This window comes from Siniperca chuatsi, linkage group LG12, assembly GCF_020085105.1.
Source record: "Siniperca chuatsi isolate FFG_IHB_CAS linkage group LG12, ASM2008510v1, whole genome shotgun sequence".
Classification (NCBI taxonomy): Eukaryota; Metazoa; Chordata; class Actinopteri; order Centrarchiformes; family Sinipercidae; genus Siniperca; species Siniperca chuatsi.
The window spans coordinates 10,754,316-10,776,390 of record NC_058053.1 but is presented as its reverse complement, the minus strand read 5'-3'; the positions used below and the strand labels follow the sequence as shown (position 1 = coordinate 10,776,390).

At 39.4% G+C, this 22,075-nt stretch overlaps 1 protein-coding gene across 1 annotated transcript; it reads left to right on the top strand.

The window, feature by feature from the left end:
* The first annotated feature begins 9,456 nt into the window (after positions 1 to 9,456).
* Positions 9,457 to 21,820, top strand: chmp2ba (charged multivesicular body protein 2Ba). The gene is made up of 6 exons (XM_044216597.1): positions 9,457 to 9,686; positions 12,946 to 13,037; positions 16,210 to 16,404; positions 17,806 to 17,908; positions 18,276 to 18,382; positions 19,954 to 21,820. Exons 1-6 carry the CDS (start codon positions 9,653 to 9,655, stop codon positions 20,065 to 20,067), a joined length of 645 nt encoding a protein of 214 aa, XP_044072532.1. The 5' UTR covers positions 9,457 to 9,652; the 3' UTR covers positions 20,068 to 21,820.
* Positions 21,821 to 22,075: the final 255 nt, after the last annotated feature.

The window sequence follows — 22,075 nt, the reverse complement described above, 5'->3', positions numbered from 1 at the left end:
TTAGGCAGATTATCCATAGTCATGAGCAGTGATTTCCAGGGTACTTTGAAAACATATTGTTCAGTAATGAAATACATACTTGATTTACTATAGCCATAGCTGTGCTTCTACTTAAAGTACACCATATATGATGTTTCAGTTCTCGATAGAGTCTGCTCTCCCCACACTGCACTACAGCAGGAATAGACGTGCTGTGAAGGGCAGAGAGTACACATGCCAGTATTAGGTCATTTTCCTGAAGCAGAGAAGAGGAACTAATCATTGAGGTTTTTGGTTACAATAAAAACCAGAGGACTCATACTCTTTGTGGCATGATTGCCCTCTTAATGCTGACCCCTGTTTAAACTCAGTGACAGCTAATCATGAACTTTTGAGTATGATCATTTTATTTAAATTCTTAAAGTAAAGCCTATGTTTTGACTTTATAAAATCACACTTGTGTTAGCATGTCTTTGAGGAATAAATGAAATAATTTCTAAATTAGGACTTTAATTATACTAGCGCAATGTAAATAGCTATAGATCCAAACAATTTAAAAAAAGTTAAAGTCTCTGTGATCTATATGAAAAACATGATGTCACGGAAAGATGTGAGAAATTCTTAAGGAGTTTATAAGTCAACTAAAGAAACAGGCTGAACATACATTAACCAACGTAATGGTTGGTTGGTCAGAATTACCTTATACTTGAAAATCTTGATGTGAAAATTTCAAGAACAAAATAAACATTAAAAGCATTAATCTGTGCATTTTGACAGACTATAACACACTTTCTGTATCCATTAGTTACAAAATACTGTCAAAAACCTAAACCTGTGTATTCAAATGAACTGGAAGGATAAAAAAAGCAGGAATTCATCGATTCATCGTCTATTGTTGAGCAAGGAACGGTGGGACAGCATGCTGTGTCCCAGTTCCATACACACTAATTCCAACTGGGTTTTGAGTACATAGTGCATTGACACTGGAACTCAAAAAGGGCCTTTAGGTCACTAATGATCACTAGTTCAGTCCATTTTCCCAACACAAGACTGTGTGGGGCCCCTTAACACCTAAGCTATTTACACAAAATACAGAAAACAAGAACTTAAGGTCAAAAGCTTATATAATGTTCTGTCCATAGATCCATTAGAAAATAAAGTGGATCTTTGCGTTTACGCATGAAAGGCAAAGTGGCAAAAAAAGATTAGTTATTAATAGAATTGCTTCAATGTCTGCAATATATTTTTTCTCTCATTTTGCTATTAATTTCTCTCTTCTCATTCTACCCTTTCATCAGTGTGCATTTCCCCCACTGTGGGATCTGGTGAAAGGTAAATGTTTAGGAAAAACAACAGGAAGATTTATTATTTATTTCCTGGATCAGTCCTGCATGCTGGTTGCCAGGTGCCAGGTCTGATGAGACCTCAGAGACTATGGCAAGTGCGTAACATGTCTTATCATATTTCATTCACTTTGATCTCACAAAGGGAGCGTGAATTATTCAGTCGCAAGCTGATGATGCGATTAGACATCGTGGAAGTGGGGCAGCATTTTGAAAAGAAAAGAACTTATACAGGAATTACAAAAACTTTCGGAGTTTTGCTTATTTCAGAAGAGCTCAGCTGTGTTTCAATTGATATTGCCAAAATCTCTTCAGATAATTAGGATGGAAAGCTGAATCAGCAGGAAGATTGTATTTTGTGCACCTTTTTAATTTCTTTGAATTGTAATAGGGTTTACCTTAAATGCGAGTGTGCGATTGTGTCCTCCAGAATTAATGAAATGATATTTAAAGAACAGTAACAGTAACAGCCAGTGTGTCATGTTCCAATTATATCTATCACAACAAAGTTGGAAAACAGTGACTGGGGCAGATTTTAATAAACAGTCAGTATCAGCCCCATAAATCCTTTAAATCCTAATGCTCCCTGCTTGTCTTGACCTGACAGATCTCTCATTGTGACAAACACCAGCAGACAAAGAGACTGATTGTAAAATCGTGTGGAGATGGCAGAGTTAGTCCACATCTCCATCTAGTGTTCTCATAGAGGAAATCTTGTCCCTCGCTGTCTTCGCTTGCTTTGGAAGTGGGGCAGTGGAACACTCAGAGTGATGCCTAGAGACAGTACAGGAAGTATCAGACACACAGATTTATAGCTGGGCCTCATACACATACATGCACACACTCATGCGATCATGCACACTTGATAGTGCATATTACAACAGACAGATACACGCACCAGTTTCTCTGACACAGAGGCTGGACCTCAGGGGTTTTCCACCAAACATCTGGAGCAGCCTGTGCCTCTACTCCTCTGCTCCTTAATGAGGCGCAGAGATGATTATTAGTGGATGCTTTAGAGGGGGAAAATGCAGGGAGGAGAAGGGAAAGGACAGAAATTAAAGGGAAGTTGGAGAATTGTTTGCTTTTCTGGCTGTTCAAAGAGCGAGGGGCCCCTCCAGTGCTTTAGATCTAAAGAAATTTCACACGCCTAATAAACTTCCACTAGTTTAGATCACCGACACATTTCAGAGGAACATTCTTCTCTGGGAGGGAGAAGGTTTTAGGGATACATCCCAAGAAACCAAAAAAAACAGGTCACGAGTGTTGTGTCCCAGATCTGAGTCTCAGAGGTAAAAGATAGTTTGGAGACAATTAAAAACAAATTTACCAACCATAACGTACAATGCTTTTTGTCAAAAGTACAATGCTTTTTGTCAAACTCATTTTCAGCAGTATGTTGCCAAATTAAAAGATCTATTTTTTTCTACCTTACACTGCACTCCTGATGAGGCAGGTGTGAGATAACGCTGAGTGCTGTTGATGATGATATCTCGCATTAAGCAGACTGCAGCATCATGAGTTTTGTAGTGCGATTGCTATCGTTCTTTTGCCCTGGAGAGAGTCTGTAGAAACACACACCTGCCTGAGCTGCCTCTTTGGACGACCTGAAGATGATGATGATGACAATAATGGTGAGGAGGATGAAGATGATGCACAAGGCTCCTGCGCACAATCACAAATGAACACTGCACATGCAGGTTCTCTCGTACATTTGGACACTCAAAGGCCACTACCAACGTAGACGTCATTGAGCTGCAAGAATATGACCATGTGGTTGATGTGGTTTACATCAATGAAACATGAAATGTTTCATTGACCTCTGAGACGTTAAGTCAAGGAAAATATATCTAAAAAATAATATCTGGCCAATAAATAACTGACATATTGGTCAAACACTTCCATTATTTCACACTTACACACATGATATCTGTGTGTGTCTTCCTGTACATTCAGTGGATAATTTCATGCAGTTGCTACTTTAGTATAGTGTGTGTGAGAGGTGGGGGAGGAGTGCAAACATTAAAGTCTAATTAAAGAACCATTAGTGCATCTTCAAGCAAATGGAGTGATGCAACATGAGTTGATTTTTATTCACTGACATATTTAGAAAAAAACTCTACTTACTATTATATACAACAAGATTTGCCTCTAATTTAAAACTAGAAGATGAGTCTTGATGTATAATTCAGTTCAAGTGAGAGACAAAACAACGTGGTGGGATCATTAGCGCTGTAGCACCAGTGTGTTTTCTAACGAGCAAAAGACAGTCATTTGTAAATTAATGGAAATGGAGTTTCCATGTTAAGCCAAAGGAACAAAACTGTTACAAGGGCTCTTTTTGTCAAACAAAAGCGCCACGGTTTCGCCTTTTCATTATCTCCGTGATCTCACACACTCAGTTTTAATTGTTCCAGCCATTATTGCACATTTTATAAATGGAAATGAGAGTTTTAATTGAAGGACTAGACAAAGAAAAGTACTTCCTTCACAGCATGTCTTGTGTGTCTGACGGCCTGCGTACGTACTGTCTGTCTGTTAACAAAGTGACCAGCAGATATTGGGCTCTCTGAGAGTCACCATGCTGACCTTGCTTAAAAAGCAAATAATTACTCAGTCCATCCTCGAGTTTTAGCTCACATTCTGCGCATATAAAGATAAAGGAAACTGCCCAGGCTGCCTGGCAGAAGTTAATGAGATGATGGAGACTCAAAGACAGGGTCATGTTGATGGAGGGGAATCCACTTGGCAGATGTGTGCCCCCTTTGGAGGGTTAAAACTGGGAGGAGTTTTCCATTAAAACAAAAGCTGGACATGGGTTTAAATGTTAAATCTGAAAATCTGCAGCAAATTGGAAAAATGTAATGTTTATGCAGGACATTTGGGTTCATACTTTGGATTTGTGTGAAATTAAACATACAGGTTCATTTCCACACCATTCTGCTCTATTACTTTTCAGAGCAAAATTTTTATGCCTGGTTTAAACAGTGATATGAGGAAGAAAGTTGATTAGATTCATATTATCTGTGACAGTAAGAAAATGCTCTCCACTGTGAATGAACACAAAAGAATACATGGAGACACAGGAAGCTTCTTTGCTGTGCTGGCGCTTTTGAATGAAAATGAGGGACATGGCTAGTCTTAGCCTTTTTGGGGCCCTGGGTGAGATTTTGCTTTGAGGGCACCCCCTCCATATCTTGGTGATCCAAGATTTTTTCCACCTTTACAAAACTATTGATTCCACGCCTATACAATGGTTATTGCTTAGAAACAGAATGTGTTTTTACTTTTTATAAATAGTAAATTGAGAACATACTATAAAAAAGAACTCAGATATACTGTATATCCCCTTCTGTTTCAGTCTTATAGCTCTTTGCTCTCTCTTGCAATAAAATGTGTTTGTGCTCATATTTCCACACACTAAGCCATTTATAAAGGGCAATCAAAAAGATGATAGGGTTCGAACTCTATTTCTCCAAAGACTCTACATGACATTCATTCAAAGTAATATGTGTCGGAAACATATTCAATGTGTTTTCGATTTGTGTAATTGTATTGCAGAATAAGAAGACCCTTCTTATTTCAACATTTAATTATTTTTTTATTATAACAGTTGGTGTAAAACTGCTAGCTCAAGGTGATTCTCTGCTCTTCTAGCTTGATGACTCTCATTTGACAAACTCACCTCACCTACCTGTCCAGCTGTCATTACAAATGACACTGCCCTGCATGGATTACACAGACTTTCATCTCAAATGTGTTACCTTTGAATAAAACATATCTTTTTGAAACACATTATTCTGACTTTTCAGAATATGGCATTCAGAATCAGGACCACCCACAACATCTACTGCATGTAGAAATATGTATTATCATTATAAATACATCCATCCACTACATGTTGGATACATGTTTCTCAACTATCTGATTAATAAAGCTTCACACTTTGTCTGTTTCCTCCCTCCTCTTCAAAACGAAGGACTCGTCCTCTGTTGCCCTTCCAGTTGTAATGACTCTAATTCCCTCATGCTAATGGTGTGTCTGAGCCTCGGCCCCTACTGGGACCACCAGCCTACTTCTTGTGGTCACAGCCTGGCCCCAGGGTGAGGAAGACCATGGACTGGAGAGACAGAAGAGAGAGCGAAAGGGCAAAAGAATGTTCTGGTTTGATGCATGTAGGATCTACCCTCAGACAGATTGGCCTCCTCAGGCAAAAAGGACCTGTGGATAAAAGAGGGTGTCATTGAACCGTGTGTGTGTGTGTGTGTGTGTGTGTGTGTGTGTGTGCCTCACTGAGTGTGACATCCAAAATTGGCGCCAGCAGCAGATTTAAACAATAACACCACACTGTTTGACCTTACTCACAAAACCAACAGCATGTCTGCAAGATGTGTGGCACCATCTGCACATGTGTGTCTCCACACCTGCATCTAAATGCTAAATCTACCTGCTTGTGTTAGGGTGTGTGTGTGTGTGTGTGTGCTTCGTGGGAGGCTGGGGAGGTTGTGAGTGGCAATGATGATGAGCAAACACTACAGGGGAGAATAATCTCTCATTACCCACAATTCCCTGATGCTGCACTGCGCTGCTGAACGCGACTAGATTCGTCCCACGGGCAGAAATGAGTGGAGTCACTCACTCGATTTATTAGACCATCCCAAACTCCCTGCCTGCTGCCTCCCCCGCTGCTATCACCCTGTCTTCCTGCTTCCTACCACCCCTCCATCTCTTCCCGCTCCCTCAGCCACCTGCTGTCTTCCATATGTCCGAAATCCTCTCCACTACTTTCATACTTTGGTTGGAAACTGATCAAAATGTCATGTTAGAAATAACAAAATCCCACTACCAGCACCTCTAAAGCTCACTAATTAACATTCTCTTTTGTTTAATTTGTACAAAAAACTAAGTGTAAAAACGACAAGTTCTGGTATTATGGGGGTTATGTGCCTGACTATTTACTGTTTGGCCAAGTTACTGTGGCACGTAATGCCCCGTATAACTAAAACTTCACAGTTTTAAAATTTTTACAGTTCAGCTTTTGTGTGGATTAAACAAACAAAAAATATATCCGCTTACGCTATACAATGATAACTGTCTCCTGGCTGTAGCTTCATATTTAACAGAGAGATTGGAGAGTCGTATCAATCTTCTCATCTTATTTACAGCAAGAAAGCGAATAAGCATATTTCATAAAATGTCAAACTATTCTTTTAATAAAGGGACAATGAACAGCATACAGTATATCTGTATGAGCCTACGGTGGAGTCCAAGGGATTTGTTTAGATCAACCACCCTGTAAACTGTAACTTGTCCTCCTGTCTCTGCTCTCCTCTATCTTTGATTGCTCCCTTGGTTCATCCTGGTCTTCCTCTCTGAATTTGCCCTCTGTTCTCGTCGTCCTTTAATCCCCCTGCTACTCTATGTGTCCTGCCTGCCTCCTTCTATCTATTTCTCTCCATCTGGGCAGCAGTGAAGTATCCATCCATCAGGGAGAAGAAGTACTGTTGAAATCCTGTGCCTCCCATTCCAGCCCGTTGTCTGAAGTTTGCATACAAACATATTTCAGCCTACTTATGTGTCATGGGCACAGGAAAGAATGGAGGATTCAGGATTTACACTTGATAAATACAGGGAATGAGATATACATCCTGAGGAGACCTGAGGGAGCTTTGTTGAAATTCTATTGCAAATGACAAACTAGAAAAAAATAATGGAATTTGCTGAAATATGGGGCAATTGAGAGTTTTTTATGTTACTGCATGTGTCTAAACTATATTACTGTAATGTTGCAAGAATAAAAGAGTAGCTGGAAAGTGAATACTTGCAGTTATATGGGGGGTTGCTGTAAATTGTTATTCTACAATTCTACAAAATACAAGTTCTTGTCCTTTAATTAAAAAAAGGACCTCTTACTGCTACACCCAACACTTGGTTCCATCATTGGATGTCCATGAATGGGTTTATCTGTGAAGAGGAGAAAAAACAGAGTTGTAACAAAAATAACTCCACAGTCATCAGATGAAAGGATTTGTGCAATTTGTTCGATGATACCTTAAAGCTGAAAAGCTTGATGTGCTTTATGGCTGCGACTCCCACTGATTGTGTAGAGATCTCATTTCACACATGAACGTCTCTCTCTGCTGTGTGTGTGTGTGTGTGTCCACACACTCTGTAGTTAGTGCCCTTAATATTACGTGTCTGCTTGCCCCGGGCTGGATCACAGAGAGAGGAGGAGGAGAATGGGTGAGATAGATAGTTGAAGAAAGTGGAGAAAAAATGGGAAAAGTGATGCTGAAATACAGTGAAAATGAAAAAGAGAAGCATTTCAAAATGTATTTATTTGTTGTTTAATTAATTTATTTATTCACTCTCTGTAAAGTGGACATGTTTTGCTAAATATTTAAAAGAATTTGTATTTGATGTTTCCTCAAGATTTTTTTTGTTGCTTTTTGTGTTCTTTTTATTCGGGTTTGGAGAAGCCTCTGAAACATTAACACTGAAAAACCTTCATCTTAAAGATGATATTAACATTAACAACGATAACAGAAATAAGGTATATTTATATGGAATCAAAGTGTCTCATTACAATAAACTCAGGTTAAAGCCTTCCCACAGTGTAATATTGATCAGTTTTACTATGCATATTTAATCAAACTCCTGTATATCCATCACAGAGAGAAAAAGGCCCAAACTGAATCCCTAAGTATTGATTTACACGCTCCTACCAAAGCCACTGACATATACAGGCTTTGTACCTGCAGGCCCTCTGGGTGCTTGGGGCTAGATTTATCACCACTGGGGCCCTCTGATGATGAGGCCGTTTAGTGGGGGTCCCCGTAGTCCTCTACTGATTAGAGCCAAACATCTTCCCTAATAACCTTAACAAGAACAACGCCTCAGGACGACATGCTGATGCACACAGGCAAGTGCGCGCGCGCACACACACACACACAAACATACACACACACACACCTCCTTGGAGATAGAGAAAAGAGCTAAGGGCTACCCATCCTCCTTTCCTTCTCCTCAAAGTCACCCCTCTCTCCTGTGCTTCAGCCATAACTTGGCATCTCTCACTATTTCCCCCCCCCACCACCTTGCATCTTCCATGCTACCTCCCACCGCCACCTCTAACACAGAGACACACAAGCACCAAATTGAGTTGGTTCTGGTTCAAGAGTCCCACCATTGCACATAAAGTTGCTCTCAGCATCAATATGAAATAAGACAATACGAATATATGAATACATCCTGGAGTGCATGAAAACCATCGCCCCTTGGGATAAAGAGATGAGGAAGGAAATTGAGAAGAACTGAATTTATGATGCTGTGAGAAGCTGTGGGGGCTCTTTTATAGACAGCAACTCCCTCTGTGGATTGTTTCCTTACAACAGTTTACATATGTGTGTGCTATGACCAGTGTATGTACTGATATTATGCCCAGATGCATAGACTACTTGAATACACTATATGCAAAAACCCACTTGAAAGACTGAAAGGACAGGAGAGCCAATTATCAGACATCAGTTGGATTAAATATGCTGTAAATGTGAAAAGTAAAATCCATGCAAACTGTAAACGATAGGCAACTCACACATGTCAGTATGACTTAATTTGCTTGCTTAGCCTTATCATTAAGCAATAATAAGAAATGTCTTTGTTGCCAATGAACATTTTATCAGTTTCTCTGCCTTCATGCTGCCTTCACTTACTGCATGGAATATTGCAAGTCTATGTTCAATGGACATGAATAAACCAAACGAGTGGATAACAGGACTGATGTTTTAATGTCTCAATTCAAACACATGAAATGTTTTGTTTTTGTTTGTTTTTTGTCATTGGAGTGGCCACTTTTCAAGGTGCCACTGCAATAGTAATGACAGTAGGGCTACCATTGTCTGGCTTTTCCTATTCCACCCCTGTACATAGATAGGCTACATAGATCTCTGGGTGCAAATATACACGTTGGCATTCAGGTGACATTCTTCTGTAGGCCAGACGTTCATATAGACGGGTGACACCACCGAGTTGACATTTGTCATTAATTAGTTTTCCGACGGGTGAGATACACTTTCCTGATCTTGATGGGCCATTTTACGAGGCACAACTGAAGGCAGCAAGAGAGTCCCGCCGTGACGTCACCCGGAGCCGTTGAGTCAGTCAGCTGAGGGAGGAACTCCCGACAACAGAAAGTCAACCAGGAAACCGAAGCAGCTAAACTGACCCACCGCCCCGGTGTGACGGCTTAACGGCGGCATTAACGATAGGAAGCACTCAGTATATCAGTACAGGATTTGTATTTAGTATTGAAGTTGATACAAAGTAGCGACATGGCTTCCCTTTTCAAGAAGAAGACTGTGGACGGTAAGTGCTCTGTGTAAAAAGCTAGCTAAGTTGTTTTTAGCCCTGCTGTACAGACTGCTGTGGTGTTCCCATCTCATATCAGCTATCCCCGTTTAACGCTAACTTGTATAACCTGTTCTGGGTCTAGTTGAGTCACCAGTCTGCTGACTGAAGTCTAAAACCAGCGTTGAAGCGATGCCAAACTTAATGTAGTTTAGGTGACCATGCTATTTCTGTCACATATAAGCTATGGCTGGATAACAATGTAACTCTAAACAACAATATGTGGTGTTACGTGCTTCAAAGGTCGTTTTAGGTTAGCTCCCACTTGCTGATGAAACTAATGTCGATAGCTATCTGTTAACGTTAGGTCCATATAGCAAGCAGGTGTCTGTATTGCTACACTGGAGCTAAGGTTAAGTAGGCTAATTGTATTTCATTGACTGAACAGAAACCGGAAACATAAACCCAAATTACCATAAAATGCATGTGAAAACGTTGAATATGTCATGTCAAATGGATATTACCAGATATAATACTTGTTTTAACTTGTATATTCTATCATTTGTTTTAATTTATTCAGATTAATCCAAGTGCTACTCTACCTCAGTTCCATCTCTCACACTTTCTTTCTCGGGAAGACATTAATTAAGATACATTACTGTCCTTTTGTGTTTGACACATAAACTCTAAAGTAACTGCCTTGCTGCGCTCTGGTAAAATAACTAAAATTTTATCCCAAAACAGTGTGATACAATTCTGTAATGTAAATGAAAGGCTGTTAAAATATGAGATTATGTCATGCTGTCTTCATACTTGGATGTGGTAATTTTAATCTGTAATATACAGGGATGTCAAAATTCTGAAAAGCCTTTCAATCTAAATATTTCAGTATTTTTCTCCAGGCTAGGTAATCAGCCTCAGAAGGTAAAAATGGAAAACCAGCCTCTCTTTTATCAAATTTAATGAATCAATTATTCTATTTCAAATGCTGATTATATTGACCCCTAGGGCTCGATTTACAGAGGGAGGGCAGATTAAACTTCATCTCTTCTGGACCCCAAACTTGTGTGTAGAGAATTACATAAACATATCAAATTATCTGCAGTTTTAAAAAAATAGGCTCTGTTGGTTAAGGCAAATCTTTTCACAGCACCGCCTACCTACTCCTCCCATCGCTGACATTCCAATTTCACCTATACCGATCATCTGTATACTGTACTTACTGTGCTGCGTTACCTCCACTCCATGCCAAGCCATATTCAGGTCTTCCCAGCTGTGACATTTCACAGTCTCCATCTCATGTTCTTAATTTCTCTCATCTCTCGCTCTCTCGGCACAGTGTCTTCGTTGCTGCCCTAGGTAGGGTGGTTGAAGTGGTTTCTGGTTATTTGGCGAATGGAGGAGGGGGGGTTAGATCACACATATTTGTAGGGCGATATCCCTCCCACTTTGAGACGTTGTCGGCACGTCACCTTCTACGTATACATGCGTCGTTCCCGCAAGTGGTTCAACGCACTGACGAGTCTTGACCAAGTTCATGATTGCTGAACTTTTCAGAAAGAATAAGCGTTTTTTGGCAAAAAAAAGTGATATTTCCTGTTATATTATGTAGCAACTTATGAATACAGAGCTGAATCAATTCTTTAGAAATGTATTGTTCAGTTCTTTATATTTTTTTTTACCAATATAATGTCTAAACTCTACACGTCTTCCCAGAGAACCTATTAATTGTTGTGTAATTCTGTACTCTATTGTCATCTGTCCGTTCTGTAAGAGGGATCCCTCCTCTGTTGCTCTTTCTGAGGTTTCTCCTTTTATTTCCCCTGTTAAAGGGTATCCGCAAATCTGTAATTAGTGATAACAAAATTAATTCAAATCGACATTATTAATTAAGTTATGTATTTATTTATCCTGAATCTTTACTTTATTTAATAATTGAAGATTCATTATAGATTTAAAATGTCTAAAAAGATATTGTGTGTCTATTGTGCTGTATATTGCATATCCAAAAGCGCCTCCAAATTTAAACTGAATCTGATTTAAGTTTTAAAGTAGCTGATTTCAGATAAATCTCAAAACTGTATTTCTTCTGTAGTCAGTGCCAAGTGTACAGGAGAGTGTACAAAGCACCACAACTGCCACTGTATTTGTTTTCTTTCTGTAGGTCCTGAAGGTGTGTGTGTGTTTCATGTTCTTATATACCGGTGCAGACTTTAACCTGAATGCACACTAACCCATGGGGACTTGTGTCACTGTGGGGACAAAAATTGAGGTCTCCATGGGTAGAGACTGCTTTTTGAAGGTTAAGACTTGGTTTTAGGGTGCAGGTTACAATTAGGTTAAGGTTAGGGTGACTGTCCCCCATGAGGATAGTGAAGCAAACATTTGTGTGTGTGTGTGTGTGTGTGTGTGTGTGTGTGTGTGTCACTGTTTGCTTCTGTTGTTCCTCACTCAGAAGTCATGGATGAATGTGTGACTTCAGGGTCATACTTTATCTCACATGATGCCACTTTGTGTTTGTGTGGGTGGCTTTGAGCTGACTCAGTATTGGTGTGAGCTGCCCGGCCCTTCCACAGTTGGCAGTGTCAGTATGCATTCTCAAAGTGCTGCTTATTAATCTGTGGTATTTCGCGTGCATGTGGGCGCACACTCAAACATGCCCACCATTGAGCCTCTGAATAGATGTTTTAGATTTCTTCCAAAGCCGTGCAGCTGACATAGACCCTGCCCTTTTTAACTGCATGGCAGTGAAAACGAAATCTTCTTTTCTGTTTTTTCAGTTCATTTTTTTTACCCCTTCACCTATACTGCACTGAAAATAAATAAGAAAAAAAGAAGAAATGGTAGAGGGCGGTCCATAATCAAACCACACAGAAGAAGAAAAAAAGATAGTACTCTATATTCTTGCTGCTGGTCTTTATATGCGCTTTCTGTTCAGCTGTCAGTCTTCTGATTATGTAGACAATGTCAGTCATGAGTGATGCCAGATTTTGAGACTGGAGTTATCTTACCACCACTCCACATGGCACATAGCTGAATATTTAATTTTTCCTTTTTTTAGGGGGGGTGGGGGGCCACCACAGGGGAGAATTTTGACCAAGCTAAAGTATATCAGCTTGACTTTCCTGTTGAAATTCAACTGATGTGAATCCATACATATTTGATAAGCTCAAAAGTAAAATTCCATTCATGTCATCTTGGGTGTTATAAATGTTCAGGTGTTTTAGCTTTTACGAAGTATGAATTGATCTTTCTTTTTTTCTGTGTCTCTCCTAAGATATTATCAAGGAACAGTCGAAGGAGCTGCGTGGCACTCAGAGACAGATCACCAGGGACAGAGCAGCGCTGGAGAAACAAGAGAAACAAATGGTGGGATTACACACACACATTCAAAGAGTCTGGGGAACAAAAGTGTGTCTACGCAAAGCATTTCCCATAGATTTCAACATATTGCATCAATGCTTTAACAAGACCCCCCTGCTCTCTGAACACACACACACACACACACACACACACACACACACACACACACACACACACACACACACACACACACGTAGCTAGAGATGCATATTACATCCAGTTCCTACAATCTGGGATTGAGCCCGATTGGTTAATGGATCTAAATGAATAGACAAGATTGATCTGGTGTGGTGGCTTTGCTTCAGGCAAGTGAGACCACTCACTCACTCACTCACTCACTCACTCACTCACTCACTCACTCACTCACTCACTCACTCACTCACTGACACACCACACACACACACACACACACACACACACACACACAGAGTTACACGATAAGGCAATATTCACAGGCGCCTATAACATTTCCCCTCTCTGAAAGATGAAAGAAGATGACTGTGTCCTCTCCCCTCTGTTGTATTAAGTAAATATCATACAGGACATAATTACCTCCCTGGGGAACCAGATTTTTATTCCTCATTAATGCTTTCTGCTAATTAGTCTAGTTTTTTTAAAAGCTGTTTTGCACATTCTGAATAAAAGATACTTTCGCTAAGAAATGGAAATGACCTACATTTGCAGTTTAGCACAATCATGACTGCCTGTTGCCCCCCACTATGCATGCAAATGTGAGTGTATGCACACACTCACACATGCAAATGCCTATACTGCATAAAAATGGCACAGGACAGAGGTTATCCCCCAAAAATGAAAGCACATTTTTAGTCCGATTGTTGATTTTCCATGTAGTTTTATAGGACTTGATAAATTAGAAAGGGAATGGAAACAGACATGTCAAGAAGGTCTACATTCAGGAAATCATGGCACGCAAAAGTCCATGACAAGTTTGCAAAAATAAGTAATGTATATTATTAAATTATTATTATTATTATTATTATTATTATTATTATTATTATTATTATTCAATGTGAATGTAAGGCCTTAAAAAGTGTTAAATACCTTACAGTCAGTTAAGACATATGCCATGTCTCTTCACAATGACGTTTTTTGTTACATCTGTTTTACTAAATCACAGTTGGACTTGGTTAGTAGTAGCAGACTGCATATTTATCCATTCTCTTTGAGGTCTGAGGTCTTAGTTTTTGTTGTTAAACTGGTTTTAGGTCAATTTTAGATCATGCAGAGAACATATTGAATTGTATGAATTTTGGCCTCCTGAAACAAAAATACACTGAAAACACAACCTGATTTTTAAAAATGTTTTGTAGCAACATCTGTAAAATTTGCACGATAGTTGGATTGATGCTGCTGTTGCAACACATTGTCCATCTGTTGTTCGGAAACATCTTTGGCCCTTCTTTATACATAAAGATTCCCAGTTCCTACCAGGCAAAGTCAACCTCACATTTGTGTGCCGTATTCCTCCACATCTAGGAGAGCACTATTTATCCATCACACCACTTCACCCCCTTCCTCCTTTTCTGACAGGGCAGTAAATAAGACATTATAAGCTTCTCATCAGCAGCAGTCCCACTGCTCTCATCTGTGTCTTTTCCCTGTTAAAGCATTTGTTTTTCAGATGACAGTGCAGTTGACATTATTATTGTTACTGTGTGCCTTTTATTTCCTCACACAGCTCTACAGTTTTGGCATGGCATTCATTTGAATTTTTTTCTGCTCACAAGCAAGCAAATATAGACTGAACCTAATGCACCTGTTCTGTGTGTGTGTGTGTGTGTGTGTGTGTGTGTGTGTGTGTGTGTGTGTGTGTGTGTGTGTGTTAGAAAGAAACAGAGAGACACTGAGCTGAGTGAGGAATGTTATTTGCTCATATATGAATAATTGATTGTTGTTTCCTGAAGATGCTTTTAGCTCACACACAAGAAATAAACAACACATGCTGGGGCTGTTGTACGTAGCAGTGCTGAGAGGCCTGGCTAGCTTACTGTAACCCGGAGCTCCTCTCTTGTCTCTTGGGATGCTCACACACACTCATGCCCACACACAGGATCCCTGTGGGCATCAGTTTATTTTCTGATGTTTACCAAAGCTAAAAGCATGTATTTGCTTGCCAGTGTGTAAGGCCTGATCCAGATGACTTTATTTACTATGTCTATATTTGCAAACACACTGGTCTCTCGGGAACTTTGTGGATATGTTTATTTGTTTAGCAATATATAGTGTGCATATGCATGCATGAGTACTTGTCTGTGTGTGTATTATGTGTTATATAGTACAGTCAGAGGAAATCATGGTAGCACTTTGCAGGTCATGAGATCAGTAGCAGCACAGATAAATTATTTACATAATAATGATAACAATATCATGGAACGTCAGTTAAAATGGTGAAAACGAGTAAAGAGATCTAAAATAATAAAATGTTCCTTCAAAAATGGTATTGGTGTGGATTGCCCATTTAATACCCTCCATGGCACAGACACAGGTCTTCTGGGTCACCAGTGATCTCCTTGTAGTTGACAAGGCTCCTGATTATTCCATCCTGATTCTCCACGATCTAAATGTGGCTTTTGACATGGTTAATCATGTCGTATTACTGAAACAGATGGAAAATTGGTGGTGCTCACTGATACTATAAAGCTCACAAAACATTACTTTGAAAAGAAATGTATCTGTTGTGTGAGGTAGCTGCTCAGCTACAGCTAATCTGCAATATGGACAGCCTTAAACCCTCTATTTTTCTTAATTTTTATGCTTATACGCAGGAACATTATTTCTAAATATAATGGTAATTTTCACTGTTAGGCCGATTACTTACTTACCCATGAAACCAGGAGACACTAGAGCTCTCACTAGCCTCAATGGATTTGTTCCAGATATCTACAATATAGTAAAATTTGGAGCTTTTAGTGGCTGCTCCATCTGTTTCCTTTTCTGTCATACAATACCATTCTATAACACGGAACATGGAATCCATTCTTAGAATTTTCATCCATATTTCGTGCATACTCAGACTAATGTGCTAAATTTGCATACTGACATTGCACATACTAAAATTTACACGCTAGTAGCATGCTCAAATTCAGACACAGCTGAAGAGTCTTGTTAGTGTCAATAAAGTGTCCTTATATGCCAAATTCTCCTCTTCCCCCTCCAGGAGGCAGAAATCAAGAAAATGGCTAGGAGTGGTAACAAGGAGGCATGCAAGATTCTCGCCAAGCAGCTGGTCCAGCTGAGGAAGCAGAAGAACCGCACATACGCCGTCAGCTCCAAGGTCACCTCCATGTCTACCCAGACAAAGGTCATGAACTCCCAAATGAAGATGGCTGGCGCCATGTCCACCACAGCCAAGGTAAGATCCTGGACCCTGTCCTTCAGTTCAACTGGTCTAAAGTCAGGTTTTAAATATTTAAATATTATTATACATCTTCAAATGAATGAATGAACTGCGCATTCCTTACAGATGGATACAGTGTATTTTCTAGCAAACAAAATGATGCTCTTATCTACAATATTTTAAAAGTGAACAGCTAGAACTCCTTTGTTGCATTATTTTGCCCACACTTCGCTTAATACTTGAATTGGCATTTAGACATTTGATAAACAACATTGTTTTGCACATGAACTAGTTTCAGTGTTTACTCGTATCAATATTTTAGTATTTTCATTAAAGTATTAATGTGGGATCTGTTCATGTTTAAAGCCAAGTCTCATGGCGTTGTTGTTAATGAAGTGTGAGAGGTAGTAGCTGGCCAGGAGCAATGTACTGTACAGAGTCAGACTTAGCAAACATAGACAGGTCAAATATAATTAGGCTTCAGATTAATGGAGTGTGATGAGGTGGGTGTGAGAGAGAGAGAGAGAGAGAGAGAGAGAGAGAGAGAGAGAGAGAGAGAGAGAGAGAGAGAGAGAGAGAGAGAGAGAGAGAGAGAGAGAGAGAGAGAGAGAGAGAGAGAGAGAGAGAGAGAGAGAGAGAGAGAGAGAGAGAGAGAGAGAGAGAGAGAGAGAGAGAGAGAGAGAGAGAGAGATGTTAGGGTTAGTTTGCTTATACTCAGATGCACACACACACACACAGATTTTTCTAGAAAAAAGTTGCAGCTTCCATTAAGTTTAATCAATGAATAGTGCAGTTTTGTCCCACAATATTGGGAGCTATGGGTTAGCATGGTTTGGAGCAGTATGCCAACGGCAGTAAAGTGGGATATATCTTATCTGTTGTGTCAGGTTCAGCTGTGGAAGTAAGCCACGTTTGTGCTGATCTTTCACAGGAAGGAAGGAGATGCATAATTTGTGAGATAGTCTTTTTTTTTTAGTATTTCTATTACCCTATTATGCTAATTAATGCAGAGCAAGTCTTCTAAAGCCCTTTTTCAACCAAACTAATATTTCCTTGGGACATACATTGATTTGTGCAGAAATCATCTGGACTTTGCTCCTTGGGAAACTGCCTTACCTGTAATATGAAAGGTAATTTACCTGGATGACCATGTGAATCAGACTTAAATTAGCTTAATTTAGTTTTTTGTACTTATTTTACCACCTTCCTATGATGAAAAAGAAGACGGTGTAAGAACTAACGCAGGAAACTCCAAAAAAACAGTCCGGCATGACGTTTTTGCTCATTTGCTACATCCTTTTACAGCCGTTTTGTTTCTTTGCTCAAGAGCAGCTCTTACAGTATGTTGCTTCTCCTCAGTACCAGCTTAAAAACTTTGAGATTAATTATCTAACCTTCTTTTAATAATGTGTACAGACAATGCAAGCAGTGAATAAAAAGATGGATCCGCAGAAGACCCTGAAGACCATGCAGGACTTCCAGAAGGAGAACATGAAGATGGGCATGACCGAAGACATGAGTAAGGACACGTAACACACACATGCACACACAAAGGGCTCTGGTATATTTACAGACTTGCAAAAACCAGATTGTCAGGATTTATGTAAGTGGTGTAAGGAGTGACATATGTTGCAATCTGTGTTTTGATGAGGGCAAGAGCAATATGAAAGTATGATTGTGTGACATGTTTATAGAGAGGCCTTTCTGATTTCAAGTGCAAATGCCAACACACAAGCATCCACACATACCTTTACTAGCTTGAATGCAACATTTTCAGCTATCTCACTCTAAAGTCCAAACTGTGACTGAAAATCAATGTGTTTGACTTGTACTTCATTGATCTGTCTGTCTTTATCTCCTCCCTCCCTGTCTCGCTATCTGTCCAGTCAACGACACTTTGGATGAGATCTTTGATGAGTCTGGGGATGAAGAAGAATCTCAGGACATTGTCAACCAGGTTCTGGATGAGATCGGCATTGAGATCTCAGGAAAGGTGAGAGAGAGAGAGAGAGAGACTACCACTGACCTACCTTAACTTTTTATACTACGTACTGTTTGAAAGCACTTAAGTTTTACACATGTAACTAATCTTAATCAAGTGCACATTCTCTAGCAACATGAACTGAACAATAAGTGTTCCACATGGCTTTTACTCGACTGTTAAAATGTATTCCAGCTGCCACATGGTGGGGCTAGCCCTCAGCTCTTCTAACTCCTATGTACTGTAGTCTGTGTAGTTGCCAGGCTGCCCATCTGCTGTGTGTCTGTCTCCCCCTGGGGGGCTTCATGAGTTATTACCTCTCATAACACAATGTACAAATACTTAAATATCCCCATAAACAAGCCCACAGCTGGAGAGAACAAACATGCAAGTTCCAATAAAACCTGCAAAACTGTGTTTGAATTTAGGGCGGGGTAATTATTTCCTTCTCCATCACAATAAAAGACTGAGCAGATAAATCTCTGAATGTTCTCATATCATGCACTTTCTTGGAAAAGCAAAACAATAAAAGCTTTTTCAATCAACCCTAAAGCTGAAAGGAAGTTACGAGACTCATAAACTATGGTAGTTTGGGATAAACTAACGTAACTAAATAAACAGCCATATGTGTTGTCATATTCAGTGAAATTATCGTTCAATGTATAATGGTTTTAAGTATGGAAAATAACAAAGCAGAAAATGGTTAATTTTTTTCAGAAAATACGAAGGTAATTTAATAATAGTTTGAATTAAGATCCTCATCATTTAATTATGCCTTTTGGTGGTGAGTGCCAGATTGTTGCAACACTTGTATAACACTAGTTAAAAAGCCTTAAGCACAGACAATAGTCGACTATTAACCAACAAACATGAAAAGTTAAACTTGAAAAGTGATTTCCTACAACTTCATCCTGTTTTATTCTTGCAAATGAAGGATGATTAATGCTGTAAAAAATAATGCTTGTGTAACTGACACCCACTTGCATTAAAGCTGAGGAGGGCTATAGTAATTTAAAGAGACAAGACGAAGTACATTGTCACAGCCCGGCTCAAGGGAAGGAGAAAGACGAAAGGACAACACGTGACTTTTAACTTTATTTATTTAACTAAATATAAGTTAAACAGTGCCAATATAAAGAATGTAAATCAGTAACATCAGCAGTGTTTTGTGTGTTTGAATGAGTATACAGTGAAGTGTAATGAACAAAGCCATACGCCCAAGGAGAGAGACAAACTGACTGAATCCACTAACTTATATAGGTGAGGAGCAGCAGGCACAGGTGATAATCAGTGATGCACTTCCTGCTTCCCTCCTAAAAGCGAAAGACAGCCCAAACAGTAAGTCAAGAGGGCTGTCACATTATGCAGTATGAATTGTTATGTGGAGTTAATAGTTTTCCAATATAATTGACAATAGTTATCAAATTTGAATGGATCTTTTACATTTGGCTTAGGAGCTGCAGTAGGCAGTTGTACATGGCAGCCAATCTTACAACAAGGGCCAGGCTTTGTGATAGTGTGTGTGTTAAGTTTGAATTGAATGTGCCTGCTAATGGGATTTTTCTGCCTATGTGCATTTCCAGATGGTGAGAGCTCCAGCTGCAGGAAAGAGTGTCCCCAGCGCCGCTTCCTCCAAGCAAGCAACCATCTCTGACGACGAGATCGAGAGACAGCTCCGAGCTCTGGGAGTGGACTAATTGTCTTCTTCGTATTGATGTTCACATTATAAACCTGTGCAACATTAGTACTTACTGATACAGACTGTCAGACACATTGCCTTTGTCATCATTCAATTGCTACAGGTGCAACAAAGGGTGCACAGCAACACAAACACACACACACACACCCACGCATTAACATTGACATTCGAAGGCATGCAGGCAGACAGATGTATATTAACACATACATATTCATGCATTCTTCGGTAGGCTGCCTTACAGATCATTAAGGCAGAACATCTGATCTATTTATGCGAAAATAATATTTATTATGACACAGGAGTGGCCACAGCCTGAAGGTGAACCAATAATAGATGCTTGCCCTAAAGAGTTCTGAACCACCTACACTGTTGTTTACCACCCATCTGTCTTTATAAGGGCTACAGTATATGTGACCTTGGCTTTTCCCAACTGATGTTTTGGCCAAACTTGAGTTAATCATATAATCTATCATCTTTTACATGACTGAAGATGGATGGTCTTTCTCCAGCAAGTTTAAATGAGTAAAACATAAGAGCTTAGGGGTTGTCAGTAACCAGATGGAACTTGTATTTTTCCCACTCACACAATTTACCTCCTGTCATTGTTGCCACTGGTTAATTTAAAGCCCAATCTGATTCACTTCCTCTGAAGCAAACTACCCTCCGCTATATGTACATGTTTTTCATTGTTATGTGGGTAAAATATCCTGGGGTGTCAAGAGATGGGACACAGTTACTTAGCCATGCAAATGAAAGGGAGAAAAGGCATTGTCACACAACTGGTCAGCTAGCTAATTATTAATTATCATGTTTTTAAAATCCTTAGGTACGCTACCATAGATACTGGAGATGATGTAACTCAGACAAACATATGCATGTGAAATGTGTAACTGACACTGATGCCTTCGGGCTAGGGTAAGGCCTTCACTTTACTTCAATATAATGCATGAGATGGTGAAATGGATTGATCTGAGGACAAGCATTTAATTGGCACCGCTGAAGTCGTGATGCTGTACAGATTGTGTGGCAAAACTTAATATACAAATACACATATCAAAGAGTCGATTGTTTGATGCTACTGGGTAATCAAATGAGTTTTTTTTTTTTTTTTTTTGCTTCATTGGTTCATGTTTGCTCTCTGATTGTGTATCTTATATTGGACATGGGATTTACACTGGTCCTGCAGTCCCTCTTCTCTTTCAGCTGCTGTGCAGTTACTGTCATTTGTTATTTTAAGCTGCCTCACTCACAAACATAAACGCACACTACAGCAGCAAAATGATGGAAGTGTTTGCTCTAATGACACTGTGATCCAAGAGATGTTTTCTCTTCTTCAGAGCTGAGGCAGACTCTATACAGTGATTTGTTAATGTCAGACAGCTTGAGAGTGACAGAGACATAATATTAAGTCTTTGTCTTTCTCTGTCTCTGGCCTTTTGTTCCGATATTGATTCCCATTGCCAAAACAAATTGAAAATGTTTTCATTCCTGCATGTATCTGACATTTACAATACATAACTCATTGAAATTTTTGTAAATCACTCTTTCCTCTACCTTTTTAACAGTCTATTGTGAATGTGAGCGGAAACAATGTTTTATCAGATTTTGACATTGAGTGCAGCTCCATGGTTAGGAAATTTCCACACTTTTTAAAAGGTGTATGTATACTCCTATTTGTTTCTTTAGTCATTGTAAAGTGACTCTGTAAAGGGTTTATGGCTTTTATAAGGAATAAAGTTTCTTCAGGTACAGTTTGGTGAGCCTCTATTATGTTTTTACCTTTTTTAAAGGACCATACCAGCGTTTTTGCAAGCTAAGCTCCTTAACAACGAATGTATACTTTAACTATACCTTAACTACATATGTATACTTTACATTTCTACAGACCATTTTCCAATTCATGCTGTATATTATAGGTATTCAGATGTATTGTTACTCCCATTCCAGACTGCCATTGGTTACCATTTCCATATGAATGGCAGACTTTTAAAACTTGCTCAAGTTCC

Coding starts and splice junctions, on each gene's coding strand:
- chmp2ba (XM_044216597.1), top strand. CDS start 9,653: ATGGCTTCCCTTTTCAAGAAGAAGACTGTGGACG. Junction 13,038..16,209: donor AGAAACAAGAGAAACAAATG/GTGGGATTACAC, acceptor TTCCCCCTCCAG/GAGGCAGAAATCAAGAAAAT. Junction 16,405..17,805: donor CCATGTCCACCACAGCCAAG/GTAAGATCCTGG, acceptor TAATGTGTACAG/ACAATGCAAGCAGTGAATAA.